The sequence below is a fragment of the Bufo gargarizans genome, chromosome 2 (genome assembly GCF_014858855.1).
Source record: "Bufo gargarizans isolate SCDJY-AF-19 chromosome 2, ASM1485885v1, whole genome shotgun sequence".
In the NCBI taxonomy this organism is placed as follows: domain Eukaryota; kingdom Metazoa; phylum Chordata; class Amphibia; order Anura; family Bufonidae; genus Bufo; species Bufo gargarizans.
In genome coordinates, this window is record NC_058081.1 from 472,218,246 (window position 1) to 472,241,778 (window position 23,533).

The 23,533-nt window shown below is 43.3% G+C and overlaps 1 protein-coding gene across 3 annotated transcripts in view; it reads right to left on the reverse strand.

Annotated features, from left to right (window-relative positions):
- Positions 1–23,533, reverse strand: part of SHISAL1 (shisa like 1) — a 256,452-nt gene that overhangs the window by 45,363 nt on the left and 187,556 nt on the right. For 2 of the 3 annotated variants that reach the window (XM_044277853.1, XM_044277851.1), the window contains exon 4: positions 18,545–18,836. In XM_044277853.1, the coding sequence (XP_044133788.1) occupies positions 18,545–18,836 (292 nt within the window). Of the gene's footprint in view, positions 1–18,544; positions 18,837–23,533 lie in introns of those variants that run through there. The other variant, XM_044277852.1, reaches the window with a different exon arrangement.

Consider the following 23,533-nt stretch of genomic DNA (forward strand, 5'->3'; position numbering starts at 1 on the left):
TCTGGGACTAGCCGGTTTGACGCACATCCCTTGCCTGGCGCATGTGCTGAATTTGGTGGTGCAGAGGTTCCTTAAAAATTACCCTGATATGTCAGAGCTGCTGCAGAAAGTGCGGGACGTCTGTGCACGCTTTCGGCGTTCTCACCATGTTGCTGCTCGCCTGTCAGCGCTGCAGCGTAACTTCGGCTTTCCCACTCACCGCCTCATATGCGACGTGCCCACAAGGTGGAACTCCACCTTGCACATGCTGGCTAGACTGGGCGAGTAGCAGCAGGCGATAGTGGAGTTTCAGTTGCAGCACTGCGTAACAGCACCACTTCACCACCAATGACTGGGCCTCCATGCGAGACCTGTGTTCTTTGTGGCACAGAAGGAGGAGGAAGCGGGATCATTTCATAGGGTTTCTGGCCAGTCATTCACAAGTGACTCCAAGGGTGGGTTCCTGCACCCACAAACACCAGGTACATAATTGTCCAGCCAGGGCACAGTTCTGGAGGATGATGAGGTGGAGGATGAGGAGATGGAGGAGGAGGAACCGTGTTCACAGCAGGGTGGCACCCAAACCAGCTCATGGCCATCACTGGTGCGTGGCTTGGGGGATACAGAGGACACAGACGATACACCCCCCACAGGGGACAGCTTGACGTTGCCTCTGGGCAGCCTGGCACACATGAGCGATTACATGTTGCAGTGTCTCCGCAATGACCGCAGAGTTGCCCACATTCTAACTTGTGCTGATTACTGGGTGGCCATGCTGCTGGATCCCCATTGCAAGGACAACGTACCGTCCTTAAGTCTATCTCTAGAGCGTGATCGTCAGATGTGCGAGTACAAGTGCACGCTGGTAGACGTGCTGCTGGTGGCATTCCCACCTGACAGCCGGGGCACAGTGGAAGCACAAGGCAAAGGCAGAGGAGGAAGAAGAGATCGCCAACGCAGCTGGGGCACCACCAGCACCTCAGAAGGCAGGGTTAGCATGGCCAAAACGTGGAAAAGCTTTGTCAGCATGCCACATCAACCAGCACCACCAGCTGATATGGAATGTCTTTGCATTTCAGCAACATGGTGGAGCAGTTTGTGTGCACACGCCTACACGTACTGAATGACGGGTGTGCCCCCTTCAACTCCTGGGTCTCCAAATTGGACACATGGCCTGAGCTTGCCCTTTACACCTTGGAGGTGCTGGCCTGCCCTACAGCCAGCGTATTATCTGAACGTGTGTTTAGCACAGCAGGGGGCGTCATCACAGACAAGCGCAGCCGCCTGTCCACAGACAAGCTCACGTTCATTAAAATGAACCAGGCATGGATCCCACTGGACTTGTCCGTACCTTGTGCAAAATAGACAAGTATACCGGCCTTACCCAGACATTGCTATACTACAGCGCAATTGCTCATTGTTGTATTTTTTATATTTCCCACTCTTTTGGGGTGTACCTTAATTTAAAAAAATAATTTAAAAAATTAAAACCAAAAATAAGTGTTGACTACCTTGTCCTCCTGCACTGCCACTTTCACCTACACAGCTACGTCCACCGCCTCCTCAACCTCCTACTCTATATGGACCTTCACCTCATACATCAATATTATTATTATTTTTGTACGTATTTTATGTATTTTCACTAATTTGTCAGTTACATTTTCGGGTGAAATTCTAAATTTTTTGGCTGTAATATACCCCTGCTCTACCTAGTAGACAGGTAAACAAATTTCACGTATTTGTCTGTTACATTTTTGGGTGAAATTCACCAATTTTTGGCTGTGATATACCCCTGCTCTATCTAGTTGACAGGTTAATAAATTTCGCTAATTTTTCTGTTACATTGTCGGGTTACATTCACCAAATTTTGGCTGTGATATGCCCCTGCTCTACCTAGTTGACAGAGTAATAAATTTCACTAATTTTTCTGTTACATAGTTGGGTGAAATTCACCAATTTTTGGCTGTAATATACCCCTGCTCTACCTAGTTGACAGGTTAATAAATTTCCCTAATTTTTCTGTTACATTCTTGGGTGACATTTTACAATTTTTGCAATGAATAAACCCCTGCTCTGCATAGGTGACAGAGACCGAAATTTTTAAAAATCATCTGTTCCATTGGTGGGTGACATTAACCCATCTCTGGCAATGAAAAACCCCTGCTCTACATAGGTGACAGGGACTTAAATTTCTAAAATTCATCTTTAATTGCCCCTTTCATTTGATCCTTTTACTTTAATAACTTGTCCCACATTTCAGCTTGATTACATTGCAGCCGTTGACCTCCCTTGGATGTGGTCTCCCTTTCTCACGCTCCCTCTCCAGTGTGGAACCCTGATTCGCCGCTAACCGTGATCAACATGGTAGGCGCAGAAAAGAACATCGAAAGTTGATAGAAAAGATATCCATCTGGATCGTGGACGTCACGGGGACATACGATCAGGCAGAAGTTATCTAGAGTTAACAAAGCGGCAGCAGGACCTCTCCTGTCTAACGTTTCAAAATCCAAAATACCCCAGTGACATTCCCTATAATTTTGTATTAATCATTCCAATAACAGGGCATCTTAAGAGTCCTGTATTGTTATTTATTGTCACTACCTCCCCGAGTCGGGAATGGGTAATTGCCGTGCACCCCCTCCTTTCAATCGATCCTTCCGCTTTGATAACTTCTCCCAAATTTCCGCTCGATTACATTTAATTTCATACATTGACCTCCCTTGGATATGGTCTCTCTTTCTCACGCTCCCTCTCCGGAGTGGAACCCTGATTCGCCGCTAACCGTGATCAACATGGTAGATGCAGAAAAGTTCATAAAAAGTTGATAGAGCAGATATCCAATCGGGTCGTGGACATCACGGGGACGTGCGACATGGTGGAGCAGTATGTGTGCACACGCCTACACGTACTGACTGATGGGTCTGCCCACTTCAACTTCTGGGTCTACAAATTGGGCATATGGCCTGAGCTTGCCCTTTACGCCTTGGAGGTGCTGGCCTGCCCTGCAGCGAGTGTATTGTCTGAATGTTTGTTTAGCACAGCTGGAGGGGGTTATCACAGGTTTTATTTCCCAATGTTTTGGGGTGTACCCTAATTTAAACTAAGAAATAAACAAAACAAAAAATCAGTGTAGGCTACCTCCTCATCCTTCACCGCTGTTTCCACCTACACCGCCACATCCACCGCCTCTTCAACCTCCTACTTCATATGGAAAATTATAAGGCAGCTCTCACCTGCAATGGTAAAATCACCTGAGGTGCACGGATGCCGCCCCTGGATGCGGTAAAATCCAAAATAAGAAAGAGAAAAATCTGGCTCTCTTCAGATGAAGTATAATAACTTTATTCCAGCGAAGTAAAATCCGTACAGGTGTACATGAAACAATCTATGCGTTTCAGACCTCTGAGGTATATGGGTCCTTCCTCATGACAAACATGTATATGAAATGGGAGCTCCCTCTTAAGTATCCCAGACTAACCCATGGTTAATGAGTATCACCTGGGAGGTGGAGACCCAAGAGGGCATTCCCATGCAAATGACAGAAAAAGAAAAACCTTTTTAACCAAAAGCAAAAACCAGCATGAGGAAAAGGGGACTTAAATATAAATCATGTCACTAAAACAGCGATCATCAAAATGAATAAAAATACAACTACAAAGAAGCAAAAGTCATAATGGCAATGAGTATATATATATATATATATATATATATATATATAACAAGAAAACGCCATGATCCCATATCAATATTGTAAAATGAGATCATGGCGTTTATTCAGTCCACAGGGCTGGTGAGATTCTAACTGGAAGATCCAGAAGGCCTCCCTGTTGAGGAGTTTCCTCCTGTGATCTCCCCCCCTAGGCGGCAAAAAAACTCTTTCTATACCCTTGACTTGTAAGTGGGACACATCACCAGCATGTGCAACTGCAAAATGCAGGCTAACTGCAGAGACATTCCGGTCTTTGTAATGAGGCACATCGGATATGTGTCTGCGAATCCGATTTTTTAGTGGGTTGGTGGTGCAGCCCACATACAACAGGGAACATATTGTGCATGTGATGAGATACACCACGTGTTTGGTGTTACAATTGATATAAGATTGGATATTGTATACCCTTTCATTGTTCATAGATTTGAACGTTTTTTCAGTAGTCATATAATGACAAACAAATACATTTTTTGTGGCCGCACTTGAAATTGCCTTTATGTTGTAACCAAGTGGCTTGTGATTTTTTTCCCACTGAAAAAAAGCTAGGGCTAATGATATTGCCTAGGGTGGGTGCCTTTTTAGCTACACACTTAATTCCGTCAGACACAATATCAGACCAATCGCCATCAAAATTGAGTACATAAAGATATTTTTTCATAATCCTGCATATGGCAGAGAACTCTTGGCTGTATTGTGTAACGAAATAGGTTGCTTGTTGGCTGTGATTGGTATCCACTGATTGCCTACATGCCAGGGACTGTCTAGGGAAAATGAGAGACTGTCTATTCATTTGTAAAGCCATTTTTTTGGCATATTGTATATCCTCCTGTAAATAATCCCTGCGTAACAATCTGTCAGTTATATTTGAAGCTTCTCTTTCAAATGCCCTCTGATTGGAGCAATTCCGGCGGGCACGTATCAATTCACCCCTGGGGATACTGTGGATGGTGTGAGAGGGGTGACATGACTGGGCCAAAAGTATGGTATTCCCAGCCAGTTGTTTGCGGTGGGTGAATGTATTAACTGCACGAGTGGAAGTCTCCCCCCTCAGGCACAGATCCAAAAATTGGATCTCAGTTTGATGAGTATGAAAAACAAATTGTATGTCATCCACCTTGGAATTAAAATATTCCATAAGCTCTGGTATGGACGTCACATCACCAGACCACACCATCAGTAGGTCATCGATGTAACGTCCATACCAGAGTAGGTGGTCCAGGAGTGGGAGGGTGTCGATGAGGAGAAAGTGTCCCTCCCACCATGCCATAAAAATATTAGCAATGGAGGGAGAGAACTTGGCCCCCATCGACACCCCCGACACCTGGAGATAAAAGTTCTCACCAAACAAAAAATAATTGTGCCTGAGGAGGAAGTCCACCACCTGGACAACATATTCCCTGAGTACCTCGGTGTAATCACTGTAATGTTCAAAAAACCACCTCAACGAAATAACAGCCAAATTATGGGGAATATTAGTATATAAGGACGTAATGTCCGCTGTTATCCACGAATAGTTATCCCTCCACTCAAAATCAGCAAAAGCTTGCAACACTGCCCTGGTATCCTTGAGAAACCCTGGAATAAGTGGTATCAGTGGCTGTAATAGGGAGTCCACCCGCTCAGAAAAGCGCTCAGAATATGAGCCTATACCAGCCACAATGGGTCTGAGGGGTGGAGGGAATACATCTTTGTGGACTTTGGGTAATGCATGAAAGATAGGAGCTATAGGATGTTCCACAAAGATGTATTCCCGCTCCTACTTCATATGGACCTCGTCCTCCAAGATCAAGATTATTATTTTTTATTTGTATGTATTTTATGTTATTTTAAGTCATTTCCCTATCCACATTTGTTTGCAGAGCACTTGCCATGCTATTAACCACATTTTACTGCCATTTGCAGCCCTCTAGCCCTTTCCATTACTTTTTTTTACAGATATTTTAGTGCTCCAAAGTTTGGGTCCCCATTGACTTCAATGGGGTTCGGGTTCAGGGTCAAGTTCGGGTCCTGAACTCAAACTTTTTTGTGAAGTTCGTCCGAACCCCTCGAACCCAAACATCCAGGTGTCCGCTCAACTCTAGTTATAACCCTACTACTAAAAAGAAATCTGTGCTGTGCTGCTAACTACTGATGTGTCTCTAATCCCCCCTTCAGCTCTAAACTCCTGGAATGTCTGGTCTACTCTCACCTAAAAAGTTACCCTCCTGATAACTCTCTTTTTGACCCCTTAGAATTTGGCTTTCACACTCTATACTTGACAGAAACTGGCGAATAAACGTAAGCCAATAAAAATGTATCACTTGAGCCGATGCTCACATGTGCAAACACCATATAAAGTAAAATACACATATGCCTATGGTATAGCGCATTACAAGTACCTATCAAAGACCGCATAAAAGTACATTTTATTAACACATTTACATAAAGGACCCTCCATACATAGAGAATGGGTGCAGGGGAAGGCGGCATCCACAGGAGGAAGACACAAGGGCAGTAATTCATTACAGTATCCACATACAGACAGCAATAAAGTTCAAGTGCATAGTGCCAAAATAGCCAAACATATATAACACAGAATCCATAACCCATTATTTGCTTCCTCGCGGATTGCGCCAGCCCCGACGAGCATTTCGGCGAACCTTACTGGCCTTGCTAAAGTGTCTAATAATCTCATGACAGCAGAAAGAATCAGTAACTACTCTCTAATCATTCTTCTGGATCTCTCTGCAGCATTTGGCACTGTAAATCACAATTTCCTCCTCAGTATGCTCCATTATATAAGCCTCAAGAACACTGCTCTATCTTGATTTTCTTCCTATCTCTCTGGCGGCTCTTTCAGTGTATCATTTGCTGGTTCTAGTTCCTCTCCTCTTCCAATTGCTTTTGGAGTTCCTCAAGTTCCTAGGTCCTCTTGTCTTTTCTCTCTACATGGCCCCTATCAGACAGACTATCAGCAGATTTGGTTTTCAGCACCATCTCTATGCTGAAGACACCCAACTATTTACCTTATCCCGATCCCATGCCATCACTCCAGTAGTAGCACAAAACACCAGTAACTGCCTGGTAGCTGTCTTTAATATCATGTCCTCTTTCCACCTGAAAATGAATATCTAAAAACGGAACTTCTTGTCTTTCACCTATCTACTAACCTAACTAAACCTGATATTTCAATTTCAGTCCGTGGTACTATCATAACTGTTGGGCAGCATGCATGGTGTTTTGGATTTATTTTTGACTCAGATCTTTCAATCATTAGCAAGCTCATGTCATCTGCAGCTCAAGAACATCTCCAGAATCCACCCTTGTTTCACTGTGGAAACCGCCAAAACGCTTGTTTCTTTAATTCATTTATGTCTTGACTATTATAACTCATTACTAATCAGTCTTCCCCTCACTAAGCTTTCCTCCATTCAGTCTATATTAAATTGTGCAACAAGGCTCATTGTTTGGGCCAACCACTATACAGAAGCATCTAGCATTTGCCAGTCACTTCACTGGTTTCCCATCCACCACAGAATACAGTTTAAAATTCTCAGCCTCACTCACAAAGCTCTCCACAATGCTGCTCTAATTTCTGTCTATCACCCTACTCAGGCTCTCTGTTCTGCCACTGATCTAAGATTAACATTCTCCATAATTTGAACCTCCTACTCCCGTCTTCAAGACTTTTCTCGTACTGTTAAAAGATAAAATCGCTAGAATGCACTGCCCTGGACAATCAGGCTAATTTCCAACTTAAATGGCCTTAAATGTGCCTAAAAAAAACACATCTTTTCAGGCAGGCTTATTATGTTCCCTAAACTGACTCTTCCCCATTTATGTTAGGGGCCAAAAGTCGGGCCTGATTCTTTCTTTTTACTTTAGATAAGCAATGCCAGTGGTGCTTGCCAGCTGCTAATCCCCATTTCTATATGCTCAACTGATGCATGTGTACAGTCGTGGCCAAAAGTTTTGAGAATTACATAAATATTGGAAATTGGAAAAGTTGCTGCTTAAGTTTTTATAATAGCAATTTGCAAATACTCCAGAATGTTATGAAGAGTGATCAGATGAATTGCATAGTCCTTCTTTGCCATGAAAATGAACTTAATCCCAAAAAAACCTTGCTGTCATTAAAGGACCTGCTGAGATCATTTCAGTAATCGTCTTGCTAACTCAGGTGAGACTGTTGACGAGCACAAGGCTGGAGATCATTATGTCAGGCTGATTGGGTTAAAATGGCAGACTTGACCTGTTAAAAGGAGGGTGATGCTTGAAATCATTGTTCTTCCATTGTTAACCATGGTAACCTGCAAAGAAACACGTGCAGCCATCATTGTGTTGCATAAAAATGGCTTCACAGGCAAGGATATTGTGGCTACAAAGATTGCACCTCAATCAACAATTTATAGGATCATCAAGAACTTCAAGGAAAGAGGTTCAATTCTTGTTAAGAAGGCTTCAGGGCGTCCAAGAAAGTCCAGCAAGCGCCAGGATCATCTGCTAAAGAGGATTCAGCTGCGGGATCGGAGTGCCACCAGTGCAGAGCTTGCTCAGGAATGGCAGCAGGCAGGTGTGAGCACATTTGCACGCACAGTAAGGCGAAGACTTTTGGAAGATGGCCTGGTGTCAAGAAGGGCAGCAAAGAAGCCACTTCTCTCCAAAAAAAACTGCAGAAAATATGGTGAATGGACTGCTGAGGACTGGGGCAAAGTCATATTCTCTGATGAAGCCTCTTTACGATTGTTTGGGGTATCAGGAAAAAGGCTTGTCCGGAGAAGAAAAGGTGAGTGCTACCATCAGTTATGGGTCATGCCAACAGTAAAGCATCCTGAGACCATTCATGTGTGGGGTTGCTTCTCATCCCAGGGAGTGGGCTCACTCACAATTTTGCCCCAAAACACAGCCATGAATAAAGAATGGTACAAAAACACCCTCCAACAGCAACTTCTTCCAACAACAGTTTGGTGAAGAACAATGCATTTTCCAGCACGATGAAGCACCGTGCCATAAGGCAAAAGTGATAACTAAGTGGCTCTGGGACCAAAACGTTGACATTTTGGGTCCATGGCCTGGAAACTCCCCAGATCTTAATCCCATTGAGAACTTGTGGTCAATCCTCAAGAGGCGGGTGGACAAACAAAAACCCACTCATTCTGACAAACTCCAAGAAGTGATTATGAAAGAATGGGTTGCTATCAGTCAGGGATTGGCCCAGAAGTTGATGGAGAGCATGCCCAGTCGAATTGCAGAGGTCCTGAAAAAGAAGGGCCAACACTGCAAATACTGACTCTTTGCATAAATGTCATGTAATTGTCGATAAAAGCCTTTGAAACGTATGAAGTGCATGCAATTATATTTCACTACATCACAGAAACAACTGAAACAAAGATCTAAAAGCAGTTTAGCAGCAAACTTTGTGAAAACTAATATTTGTGTCATTCTCAAAACTTTTGGCCACGACTGTACATCTTTATGAGTATATCTGGGTGAATTGCTGGGCGATTGGGCTCATTTGACCAACAGAACTAACATTCTTTTAAATTTCTTATTATATCATTATAACGGTTGAAGTTCCATCTTTCTGATATAGAGCTTCAAACTCCCTGCATAGACGTACTATTAAAAGATAAAATTCTAGCACCTAGAGCCACCACTAGAAGGCACCTTTGTGCTAAGTGTATTGTAATTTATTATTGACTTCAATGCTTCTGCAGTATGCAGCAATACTCTCTGCCCCATCTAGTGATGGTTACAGGCAGCTAGAATTTTAGGATTTAACTCTGATTATATATTAAAAAAAAGAATTAGTACAGAATGTTTGGCCTAAAACATGTTGTGGCGGTCGAGTAACATTATAAATTGGTATATTTACATTCTTTTCCAGTGACTAATCTTTTTAATGGCTCATTAGTGTTCTAGTGAAGGATTTAGTTTGGAGAATGTCATGTTTTTACATATCAGTCTTAACAGACGGGTAAGCAAGCCCAAAGCTTGGCCCACAATGGCAGCAATCATGTCATATTTCAGAGCTGTACTTTGAGAGCTGCTATCATCCCTGAATACAAGAAATACAAAAGCCTTCATTGGTTTGCTCCATGCACGGCCACACCGTATTCAATATGTTCTTTTCAATTCAAAGTATAAAAGGCGTCATTATGTATAATCTGAGTGTAGACATAAAAATTCCTGTTTTCTTTTTTTGTATATGTATTGTCCGGATGGTAGCCTGCTTGGCTTTTTCTCGACAACTGAGCCCTATGCACATTGCTTGATGTGAATGTCACTTTAGTGCCACCAATTAATGTCTTGAATGTACTAAATTTAACAATGCTACGAATCATAAGCAGGACGTATATGTGTGCAGAACAGTCGTATATTTGACGGGATTTCAAACCTACTTTCCAAATCAAGAGAGGAATAAAATTAAATCTGCTACTTAAAGAGGTATCTCCATCAAAATCTAGAGTAACTTATCCCATGCACCTTTTATTCTGTGAGTACAGGTGCTAATAGTCCATTACTTTATACCTCTGCTCATTCTTGGTTTAGGAGTTCAGTGGTGCAGTGGTCCATATCAGTGATTGACATTTACTTTTATGAGTGTACATGCAGAGATGACCACTGAGTAGGACCATAAGCCCAGAATGAGCAGATATTTAAATGAATAAAAGACAAGTTATCCTGAATCTTATCTCAAAAACAAAATGCATATTTTATCAGGATTGAATACTAATAGCCAGGACAACTGCCCAAAATGTCAAATAGAGATATGAAGACGGGTGCAGGATGCCGGTCTCTGGAAGTTCTGCTGTACCCCTCCATCTGCTGTCTGTACTGATGGAAGCGGGCCTAATTTTAAGCAAAGTGTGGTAAATTAGGGTCACAATTAGAGTTGAGCGGACACCTGGATGTTCGGTTCGACGGGTTCGGCCGAACTTCGGAAAAAAGTTCGAGTTCAGGACCCGAACTTGACCCCGAACCCCATTGAAGTCATGGGGGACCCGAACTTTTGAGCACTAAAATGGCTGTAAAAATGTAATGGAAAGGGCTAGAGAGCTGCAAATGTCGTCAAAATGTGGTTAAGAGCATGGCAAGTGCTCTGCAAACAGATGTGGATAGGGAAATGACTTAAAATAACAAAATAGCGAAAAGCAATTGACCAAAAGAGTATGGCGGAAATGTGGGACAAATAATTGAAGTGCAAATGTGGAACAACTTGTTTAAGTTTAAGCATTGAATCAAAGGAGGTGGCGCGCATCAATCAAAGAAGCATTTCAGAAATTGTATTCCATGTCACCTATGCAGAGGAGGGGTTTATTCATGTCTACAATTGTATAATGTCAACCCAAGAATATAACAGAAAAATTACAGAAATGTATTAACCTGTCTACTTGGTAGAGCAGGGGTCTATGATAGAAAAAAATGGTGTATTGTCACCCTAAAATGTAAAATAAAAATTATTGAAATTTATTAAGCTGGAGGGGTATATTACACCCCAAAATTTTAGAATTTTACCCAAAAATGTAACAGACAATTTTTTTTTTTAACTGTCTACCCCATATAGCAGTGGTACATCACACCCAAAAATGGGTGAATTTCACCAGAAAATGCTACTGACAAATATTTTTTTTAACTAGATATAGCAGTGGTACTCAACACCCCAAAATTTTTGAATTTCACCAGAATTATATTTTTTTCAGTCTACTAGGTATAGCAGTGGTACATCACACCGAAAAATGTGTGAATTTCATCAGAAAATGTAACTGACAATTTTTTTTCCACCTGTCTACTAGGTATAGCAGTGGTACTAGACACCCAAAAATTGTTAACTTTTAACTGAAAATGTAAATGACATTTTATTTTATTTTTTACTGGCCTACTAGTTATAGCAGTGGTACTATACACCCAAAAATTGGTGAATTTCACCGAAAATGTAAATTGCAAATTTTATTTTATTTTTTACCAGTCTAAGGCCTCATGCACACGACCGTTGTTGTGTTCCGTTCCGCAAAATAGGGTTCCGTTGTTCAGTGAACCGTTTCCGTTTTTGTTTTCGTGTGTCTTCCTTTATTTTTGGAGGACCACCAGACATAAAGGAATGTAAAAAAAAGTCTAAGACAGGTTTGCCATGCAAATGATAGGAAAAAAACGGACGCGGACGTGGATGACAATCTTGTGTGCCTCAGCATTGTTTTGTGATCCCATTGACTTGAATGGGTCCGCGAACCATTTTCCGCGAAAATAATAGGACAGGTTATATTTTTTTGACGGACTGGAACCACGAATCACGGACGCGGATGGCAAACGGTGCATTAGCCGAGTTTTCAACTGACCCATTGAAAGTCATGTGCAAGAGGGGTAATAGGTATAGCAGTGGTACATCACACGCAAAAATTTGTGAATTTCACCCGAAAAAGTAAATGACAATTTTTTATTTTTTGGTAAACCCTTGTACTTAGTATAGCAGTGGTACTATACACCCAAAAATTGCTAGATTTCACCCAAAAAAGTAACTGACAAAGTAGTGAAATGATATAAAATAAAATACGTACGAATAAAATAGTAGGAGTTTGCGGAGGCGGTGGACGTAGCGGTGTAGGTGGACGAGGTAGCCAACAGGTTTTTGGTTTTATTTTTCTTTATTTTTTATTAGGGTACACTCTAAAAGAGTGTGAAATTTCCAAAATACAAGAATGAGCAATTGCGCTGCAGTATAACAATGGCTGGTTAGTGCCGGTATACATGTCTATTCTGCACAAGGTACGGACAAGTCCTGAGGGATCCATGCTTGGTTAATTTTAATGAACGTGAGCTTGTCCACATTGGCTGTGGACAAGCGGCTGCGCTTGTCTGTGATGATGCTCCCTGCAGTGCTAAACACACGTTCAGATAATACACTGGCTGCAGGGCATGCCAGCACCTCCAATGCGTGAATGGCAAGCTCAGGCCCTGTGCCAAATTTGGAGGCCCAGAAGTTGAAGGGGGCAGACCCGTCATTCAGTACATGTAGGCGTGTGCACACATACTGCTCCACCATGTTGGTGAAATGCTGCCTCCTGCTAAGACGTTCCATATCAGCTGGTTGTGCTGGTTGTTGTGGCGTGCTGACAAAGCTTTTCCACATTTCGGCAATGCTAACCCTGCCTTCTGTCAGGTGGGAATGCCACCAGCAGCGCGTCTACCAGCGTGTTCACGCATCTTACGATCACACTCCAATGATGGAATTAAGGACGGTACGTTGTCCTTGTCCTTCAAGGCCCGTCCACAGCTCCTGCGTGGTGTGGGGTTTGTCCCCCAAATAGATACGGTTTAAAACTGCCTGCTGTCATTTACCCCTGGCTGTGCTGAAGTTGGTGGTGAAGGTGTTACGCTGACCGGACGAGGAGCTGGTAGAGGATGACGAAGCAGAGTAGGAGGAGGAAGCAACAGGAGGCAAATCCTTGGTGGTGGAAGGACATGCGCCAAACTGTTATCCGCCTCAGGCCCAGCCGCCACTGCATTTACCCAGTGTGCTGCTATGGAGATATAACGTCCCTGACCATGCTTACTGGTCCACGTATCCGTAGTCAGGTGCACCTTGCCACAGATGGCGTTGCGCAGTGCACACCTGATTTTGTCCCCTAATTGGTTGTGCAGGGAAGGGATGACTCGCCTGGAAAAGTAGTGGCGGCTGGGCACGACGTACTGTGGGACAGCCACCGCCATAAGGCCTTTAAAACTATCAGTCTCCACCAGAACGAATGTCAGCATTTCAAAGGCCAGTAATTTAGAAATGCTGGCATTCAGGGCAAGGGATTGCGGGTGGGTAGGGGGGTACTTCCTCTTCCCCTCCAGCGTTTGGGAGATGGAGAGCTGAACGCTTCCGTGTGACATTGTGGAGATGCTTGGTGATCCAGGTGTTGGTGTTGCTGGCAGATCCTCTGTTTGCGGGGTGGCAGGTGGCACTGTCACTCCAGAGGTGGATGAAGAGGCCGAGACTGCAGCAGAAGAGTAAGCAGGTGGAGCCAGAAACCTTTCTTGGTTTTTGAGGTGTCTACTCCACTGCAGCTCGTGCTTTGCACTTAAATGCCTGGTCATGCAGGTTGTGCTCAGGTTGAGAACGTTTATGCCTCGCTTCAGGCTCTGATTGCCCAGCGTGCAAACCACTCGTGTCTTGTCGTTAGCACATTGTCTGAAGAACTGCCACGCCAGGGAACTCCTTGGAGCTGGCTTTGGTGTGCTCGGTCTCTTGCTGCGGTGGGCAGTAGCAGGCATACTGTCTAGAGGACGGCCGCTCCGCTTTTGCACCCTGCTCCCTCTTCTGCTGTGCTGGTGGCTCTGTGCGACCACCGCCTCTTCCTCCGAACTACATAGGTCACTCGCATGACCTTGATTCCATGTAGGGTCGAGGACCTCATCGTCCTCCACATCATCTTCCACCCAGTCTTCACCCCTGACTTCCTTCACCTTCCTTCGCATTCATTCACCAAAATCTCTTCCACTTCTGGGGTAGGGCTAGGTAGATGGCCCTGGGAAACCCTGCTAACAGAGTCATCAAAAAGCAGAAGAGACTGCTGCATGACTTGGGGCTCAGACTGCTTGGCTGATTTGCAAGGGGGTGAGGTTAAAGACTGATGAACATCGGCTGCAGGTGCCAACTGTGGTCTTTCAGCAGGAGACTGTGTGGGAGACAATGTGAAGGAACTGGATCCACTGTCAGCAACCCAATCTACTATCGCCTGTACTTGTTCAGGCCTCACCATTCGTAGAGCCGCATTAGGCCCGACCAAATACCGCTGCAGTTTCTGTCGCCTACTCGCACCTGAGGAAGGGGTTTCACTTCTGCGTGTAGCTGGCACAGATCGACCACGTCCTCTCCCTGCAACAGGCGCTCCACCAGCAGCACCACGACCTGGGCCACATCCCTTATTTGACGCTCTCCTCATATTTTGCGAGTTTAGGATCTTGCCCTAAATGGGTGTTTAATTAATAGTAGAATAGAATGACAGTATGTAAAGGGTGTATCTCATATGGCCTGAACCAGACTAGGCTTCAATTAAAGATTTATTTGCCCAAAATGGCTGTTTTTCAAATGCCTGAATCAAACCCCTGTATGTAAAGGGTCTAACTCACACGGCCTGACCCACTGTAGGCCTGAATTAAAGATTTCTTTGCCCAAAATGGCTGTATTTCAAATGGCTGACTCAAACCCCTGTATGTAAAGGGTGTATCTCACACGGCCTGAACCACTGTAGGCCTGAAATAAATATTAGTGCACCAAATGGCGGTATTTCAAATCTATGAATCTAACCCAAATGTATTAAGAGTGCATCTCACAATGACATACAGTCGGGTCCATAAATATTGGGACATCAACACAATTCTAACATTTTTGGCTCTATACACCACCACAATGGAATCGAAATGAAACAAACAAGATGTGCTTTAACTGCAGACCGTCAGCTTTAATTTGAGGGTATTTACATCCAAATCAGGTGAACGTGTAGGAATTACAACAGTTTGCATATGTGCCTCCCACTTGTTAAGGGACCAAAAGTAATGGGACATAATAATAATCATAAATCAAACTTTCACTTTTTAATACTTGCTTGCAAATACTTTGCAGTCAATTACAGCCTGAAGTCTGGAACACATAGACATCACCAGACGCAGGGTTTCATCCCTGGTGATGCTCTGCCAGGCGTCTACTGCAACTGTCTTCAGTTCCTGCTTGTTATTGGGGCATTTTCCCTTCAGTTTTGTCTTCAGCAAGTGAAATGCATGCTCAATCGGATTCAGGTCAGGTGATTGATTTGCTTTTGCAGTATGCTTTAGGTCATTGTCCATCTGCACTGTGAAGTGCCGTCCAAAGAGTTCTGAAGCATTTGGCTGAATATGAGCAGATAATATTGCCCGAAACACTTCAGATTTCATCCTGCTGCTTTTGTCAGCAGTTACATCATCAATAAATACAAGAGAACCAGTTCCACTGGCAGCCATACATGCCCACGCCATGACACTATCACCACCATGCTTCACTGATGAGGTGGTATGCTTAGGATCATGAGAAGTTCCTTTCCTTCTCCATACTCTTCTCTTTCCATCACTCTGGTACATGTTGATCTTGATCTCATCTGTCCATAGGATGTTGTTCCAGAACTGTGAAGCTTTTTTAGATGTCGTTTGGCAAACTCTAATCTGGCCTTCCTGTTTTTGAGGCTCACCAATGGTTTACATCTTGTGGTGAACCCTCTGTATTCACTCTGGTGAAATCTTCTCTTGATTGTTGACTTTGACACACATACACCTACCTCCTGGAGAATGTTTTTGATCTGGAAAACTGTTGTGAAGGGTGTTTTCTTCACCAGGGAAATAATTATTTGGTCATTCACCACAGTTGTTTTTCGTAGTCTTCCGGTGTCATTGAGCTTACCGATGCGTTCCTTCTTTAAAAAAATGTTCCAAACAGTTGTTTTGGCCACACCTAATGTTTTTGCTATCTCTCTGATAGGTTTGTTTTGTTTTTTCAGCCTAATGATGGCTTGCTTCACTGATAGTGACAGCTCTTTGGATCTCATATTGAGAGTTGACAGCAACAGATTCCAAATGCAAATAGCACACTTGAAATGACCTCTGAACCTTTTATTTGCTCATTGTAATTGGGGTTAATGAGAGAATAACACACACCTGGCCATGGAACAGCTTAGAAGCCAATTGTCCCATTACTTTTGGTCCCTTAACAAGTGGGAGGCACATATGCAAACTGTTGTAATTCCTACACCGTTCACCTGATTTGGATGTAAATATCCTCAAATTAAAGCTGACAGTTTGCAGTTAAAGCACATCTTGTTTGTTTCATTTCAAATCCATTGTGGTGGTGTATAGAGCCAAAAATTTTAGAATTGTCCCAATATTTATGGACCTGACTGTATGCAGCAAAGGCTGCCAAATATTTTTTTTTTTGCCCAAACGGGTGTTTGTTTAATAACTCAATATGGCAGCAATATATAACCCAGGAATTTCAAACGTGCTTATGCTGCGTATTTGCCCCCAAATGCTGTGTATTTTGCCCCCAAAAGGGTGTTTTATTAATGAAAGAATATAAGTCCTGTATATACAGGGTGTATCTCACACGGCCTGACCCACTGTAATCCTGAATTACAATTTCTTTGCCCAAAATAGCTGTATTTCAAATGGCTGAATCAAACCCCTGTATGTAAAGGATGTATCTCACATGGCCTGAACCACTGTAGGCCTGAATTAAATATTGGTGCACCAAATGGCAGTATTTAAAATCTCTGAATCTAACCCAAATGTATTAAGGGTGTATCTCACAATGGCTGATCTGCATCAAAGGCTGCCAACAATTTTTTTTTTTGCCCAAACGAGTGTTTGTTTAGCAACTGAATTTGACAGCAGTATATAAGCTTGTTATTTCACACGTGCTGATGCTGCAAGGCCTAAAAATAGTGTTTTTTGGCTAAAAAGTGTGTTTTTAAAGGGTTTCTACCACTTCCTTTGCACACATTTCGTTTTCAGACACTAGCGATCCGCTAGTGTCTGATGTACCATACAAGCTAAGTATTATATTCCTCCGTTCCGCCGTTTTGTTTAAAAAAGCACTTTTATATTTATGCAAATGAGCCTCTAGGTGCTATGTGGGTGTCTTTTCAGCACCTAGAGGCTCCGTCTACCTTAATAAACTGCCGCCCAGCTCCTCGCTCCAGCACGCCCATCTCCTAGTGAAATCGATCCTCCCCCTGCTTCTGGCGTCCGAAATCTCGCGCCTGCGCCGTTCGTCTCTGCATTCGGCGGCATTCGGCGCAGGCGCAGTGGAAATGTCTGACCGCTCCCTGCTCCCTGTCCCTGTCTGACTTATTAAAGTTATTTTTTTTCGGTCACTGGGCTCAGTTAGGGCAGGATAAAAAAAATTGTGCCCTGCACCCACAAAACACAAAGTATGTAGATCGCTGAGTTAGATCGCTGAGATTTTGAGCAAAGACTCTCTCCTATTCTCTCCCTGAAATCACCAGCAGCATCCTCTCCCTACACTAAGCACAGCAGAGTGACGTGCAGCGCTACGTGACTACAGCCTATATAGAGGCTGGGTCACATACTACACTGGCCAATCACAGCCATGCCATTAGTAGGCATGGCTGTGATGGCTTCTAAGGTCAGAGAGTTAACCACTTGTTGATTGGCTGCTCTGCAGCCTTACAAAAAGCGCCGAACACCGAACCCGAACCCAAACTTTTACTGAAATGTTCGGGTTCGGGGTCCAAAAATCCTAAAGTTCGATACGAACCCGTTCGCTCAACCCTAGTCACGATGTTGAAATGCTACACAAACGGTGCAGTCCCTATATACCATTGTCAATAACACAAAGACAAATATAACCAATAATATACCATACAAGGCCCAAGTAATGTCCCCATATCGAATCATTGCCCTTGCTGAAGAAATTGTCTAGCTATAGCTCTTGTCTCACCGCCTGTATTTGTCACCTAGTACCTGTTGTTATACTTCTAGTTTTGATTCCTGACCAGTCCCCTAACCATATATCCCTCCTTTCTCTGGCGTGTTGCATTCTGACTTCTTTATTAGTGACAACCCCTGGCTATATTCCTCACTATGCTGTAGTTATATCAGCACTCCTGCTACTGAATATTCCAAGGATTGCAACTTGGAAATCCAACTGGGAAGGTCCGTACCTCCTTGCATATATGAAGGACCAAGAGGTAGTTCCTTAGACTCTGCATCCCTCTCCAGAAACAGCACCACAGCTGAGGACAGGCATGGAATTGGTTTGGGAAGAGATACACCATGTTTTTCTAACCCTTTAACTAAAACAGCATATTTGAATTTGCAATACAAAGAGAAAGTATATTTATACTCTTACCAGGCAGTTGAAGTCTGAAAGGACATCAGTGTAGGACTAACAGTATCCCCTTTTAAAGTGTGTACAGCATGTGACATCTGAGACTGAGTCTGTACTTGGGAAGGCTCTGGTGCTGCTTTATCCCATTGCCTCTGTCGTTGCCTCATCCATTTTGCTTGAATCCCCCACCTTGCAAGGTACACTTTACAAATATCATAGTTCATTGCTGAATAATATATCAGATCTAGAATTAACAGAATGACCACGAACAATCCATAGATCCAGACTCCAATCAGTGCACTGTAGTTGCTGTGAAAAAAATAGACAAAAAGGATACATGTATTAAATGAATACGGCTTTGTGGAGCATTGTGGTAAATGTAGTAGGAATAATAATAATAATCTTTATTTATATAGCGCCAACATATTCTGCAGCACTTAACAATCATAGGGCACGTGTACAAACAAAATATGTGTAGTGCTGTCGAGTGTTTTTGTGGTAGATATTGTTGGGATGGGATCAGGTTCTGACGAATGAGATTGAAGGAGGATGAATGGAGAAGAGTTAGATTAGGGGATGTGATAGGCCACCCTAAAAAGATGCGTCATTAGGGAGCTCCTAAAACTGTGGGTATAGGAAATTATCCTGATTTTCCATAGTAGCACATTCCAGAGAACTGATGCAACTTGAGAGAAGTCTTGGAGATGGAGTGACAGGTTTGGATTATGGTGGATGTTAGTTTTAAATCATTGGCAGAACAGAGATCATGGGTATGGTGGTAGACAGATATGAGAGAGGAGATATAGGGAAGTGCAGCACTGTGAAAAGCTTTGTGGGTGAGAGTGGGAAGTTTAAATTAAATACTATACTGAATAGGTAACTAGTGCAGTGACAGGCACAGGGTGGGGGCACTGGAGTAGTGGTCCAGTGCTGGCCTTAGGGGTGTGTAACCTGTACTACCACACAGGGTGCATCACCTCTGACTCCTGAAGTGGCCTCCAGATGGTTCCCTTTGCTGCGCACCTGACCTGGTTTCTGGTGCCCCCTGCATTCAATTGTATCTGCATACACAGACCGTAGATGTAATTAAGCAGTATGTTCAGGGCCACAATGAGGGGTAGGCAAGCTAGCTGTGCAGAGAAGATACTAGGAGAAGAAGGACCTGTTTTATGTCATTACCATATGACCAGTGCAGGAAGAGAGCTCAGCAGTGGAGAGGAAAAGTGATGAAAGACCTGTGTGATGTCATGATATGAGAGGGTGGATCTTCTGTGCTAACCTGGAGTAGAGGTTAGTGGTTTGTCTCCCTGTACAAGTTGTCAAATACTAGGAGTTGTACTTGCTTCCTTATACTCACTCTCTGTAATGACCTCTAAAAGCCCATAAAAACATCCTAGAATTGCTGGGAGTTGTAGTACTTTCCTGTTGTATCACTCTCCATGGAATGTCCATTGATGCCCTATAACAGTGATGGCTAACCTCTGGCACTCCAGCTATGACTCCCAGCATGCTCCATTAATTTCTATAGAGTTTTATGGAGAACAGCCAAGCAAGTGTACATCTTTGGAGTCGTAGTTTTACCACAGCTGGAGTGCCATAGGTTAGCCATCACAGCCTTATAATAACAGTCTGGACATTTTGGGAGTTGTTGTTTATTCCTCTTTTAACCCTCCCTGTATTGCCCTCTGAACTCCAATAATAACAACCTGGTCATGATAAGTTTTCCTCACTGTTCTGCAGCTTCTGAGGTGTTTATTGGGCTTTGTTCACATCTGCATTAGTGACTTTTACTGTTCTGCTCTGTCATATGAGCACAACAATAAAAATCACAGTAGTGATGGATCTGGCATATTATGATGAGATCTGATGGGTTTCCATCATGGAGCCTGGCAGGCTGCAAAATTTAGTCTAGCATTTATGACCTGATCTGCGATGGAAGTCCCTATTACATATGGTATATGATCAAAGCCTTATGTGTTTTGTAGCACCAGATTACCATGTTCTTCATCAGTGGAGGTGTGTATTATGAGGTTCTATAGCAGCTGAGGTGTGCGTTATGATGTTTTGCAGCAGCTGAGTTGTGTATAATGATGTTCTGCAGCAGTTGATGCATGTATATTGAGGTTCTGCAGAAGTTGAGGTGTGTATTATGAAGTTCTGCAGCAGCTAATTTTGCCCCAATGCTAAAACTGGAACAGACCCCCAAGGTACTATTAAAATACTGGTGTAGTGGTGAGCACGATTACGTCATCAAAGGTCCTTTTGCAGGTCCTGAAAGATGAAGAAAGAAGACGATGCTGGCTGTGCGATCAACAGGATGAGGTGAGTGAATTATATATATTTTTTTAACCCCTCAAGCAACATTTTAGTAAGCATTCTGTTTTAAGAATGCAATTATTTTCCTTTATAACCATGTTATAAGGGAAAATAATAAAATCTACAGCAGAACACCTAACCCAAACTCGAACTTCTGTGAAGAAGTCCGGGTTCGGGTCTGGGTACCACATTCAGTTTTTTCTCACGCGCGTGCAAAACGCATTGCACTCGCACGGAAAAAAACTGACTGCAATTGCGTGCCTACTCGCGCGGTTTTCCCGCAATATATATATATATATATCATCGCCAATATAATCTCATTTGCCCCAACCAGATTAGTCAGGTAGGGGGAAAAAAAGAAAAAATTTTAAGATATTTCTATAAGTGTATATATATATATATATATATATATATATATACAGTGGGATGCGAAAGTTTGGGCAACCTTGTTAATCGTCATGATTTTCCTGTATAAATCGTTGGTTGTTACGATAAAAAATGTCAGTTAAATATATAATATAGGAGACACACACAGTGATATTTGAGAAGTGAAATGAAGTTTATTGGATTTACAGAAAGTGTGCTATAATTGTTTAAACAACATTAGGCAGGTGCATAAATTTGGGCACTGTTGTCATTTTATTGATTCCAAAACCTTTAGAACTAATTATTGGAACTCAAATTGGCTTGGTAAGCTCAGTGACCCCTGACCTACATACACAGGTGAGTCCAATTATGAGAAAGAGTATTTAAGGGGGTCAATTGTAAGTTTCCCTCCTCTTTTCATTTTATCTGAAGAGTAGCAACATGGGGGTCTCAAAACAACTCTCAAATGACCTGAAGACAAAGATTGTTCACCATCATGCTTTAGGGGAAGGATACAGAAAGCTGTCTCAGAGATTTCAGCTGTCTGTTTCCACAGTTAGGAACATATTGAGGAAATGGAAGACCACAGGCTCAGTTCAAGTTAAGGCTCTGTCACAACCAGACAGCTGAGAAGCTCTGACAGAGGCCTTTCAGAACCTCCTCCTTGAGTTCTCTTTGTTGTACTGTTCAGTTCCTCATCTCGTTAGCATCTCTCAGCTGTCATGGAGTTAGACTGATTGCTTCCCTTTAAATCCCTCCCCATGGTGCATTGTTGGGCGGCTTATACTTCCTCTTGGAGTGTGTGTGCATGCTGATCTTATTTTCCTGTCTGCTACAAAGTTAAGTGCTGAACATTTATCTGTTATTTTCTGTTTGCTGGATCCCAGGTGACCCTGACTCCCTCCGTGTCTGGAGTAGGGAGCCGGTGGTCGTGTCCCCTCACTATTGTAGGGTGTTCAGGGGTATATAGTCGAGGTACGTGGATATGCAAACCTCCACCTTTCAGATCTTTGCATAGGCTGAGCAGCCAAGGATAGTCTCAGGTCTTGTGCAGGGGTCTCCCTTTTGGTTCCTTAGCTTTGGATACACTCAGTCATATATGCATGTTGCTTTGTCTTGTTTCCTGTACACCGTCCGTGACATTATAAGCCGCCAAAACCGTCTCAAGCATGGATCCGGTTTCACTTTTGGCTGAACGCTTCCAGGGTCTTTCATTGGAGGTAGCTGATCTCCGTAAGACTTTTTCTCAGCTTCAAGTGACCGGTTCAGCTTGCGTTCATGGAGTTTGTTCTGAGCCTAAGATCTCGCTCCCGGATACGTTCTCCGGGGGTAGTGAGAATTTTGTGCGTTTTAGAGAGGCTTGCAAACTCCATTTTCGCCTTCTTCCCCATTCCTCTGGTGATGAGGAACGGAGGATGGGGATCATTATATCGCTGCTCAGAGGTAACGCGCAGTCCTGGGCCTTTTCGCTGCCAGAGGGGGCACGGCCTCTCCGTTCAGTGGATGAATTCTTTTTAGCCCTGGGTTAGATATATGATGATCCGGATTGTATTGCTATGGCTGAGTCTAGACTACGTCTATTATGCCAGGGTAAACAATCCGCAGAAATAAACTGCTCAGATTTCGAGATGGGCAGTTGATACTGGTTGGAATGATGCTGCACTCCAAAGTCAATTTTGCCATGGTCTTTCAGAGGGATTGAAAGATGCATTTGCCTTTCATGAGAGGCCTATTTCTTTGGACTCTGCTATGTCTCAGGCCGTTCGTATTGACAGGCGTCTTAGAGAGAGAGGAGAGATGTTCCCTTCCTGTCATACTCAGTCCCAGGACAGTGCAGCGGTCCCATTCTGTGCGCAGGGGTCTCAGTCGCTGTCAGCTCCTTCTGAGCAGGAGCCCATGCAGCTGGGGTTGATTGCTTCTGACAATAGAAGATTCAGCTCGCATGGGAGGGTTTGTTTTTGTTGTGGAGGTATAAATCATTTGGCAAATATTTGTCCCTCTAGGAGATTCAGGCAGTTTTCTGGGAGTAATAAAGAAACAAACAGGAAAAAATCTTTAAAAAATGTTCCGTCTGTTACTATTGGCAGGGTTGAGGTGGAAATTGAAGGTTTTCCGTTTGCTTGTAGTTCCCGTTTTGTCCTGCTGGCTAGGGTGGCGCTAGAGAGCAAGAACATTTTTTGTGAGATTTTTTGTGGATAGTGGAGCAGCGGTCAATCTCATTGATAATCAATTTGCGATAACTCATGGTTTCCAGGTGCGCACTTTGGGAAAGGATATTCCTGTTTTTGCTATCGATTCCGCTCCACTTTCTCAGAAATCATTAA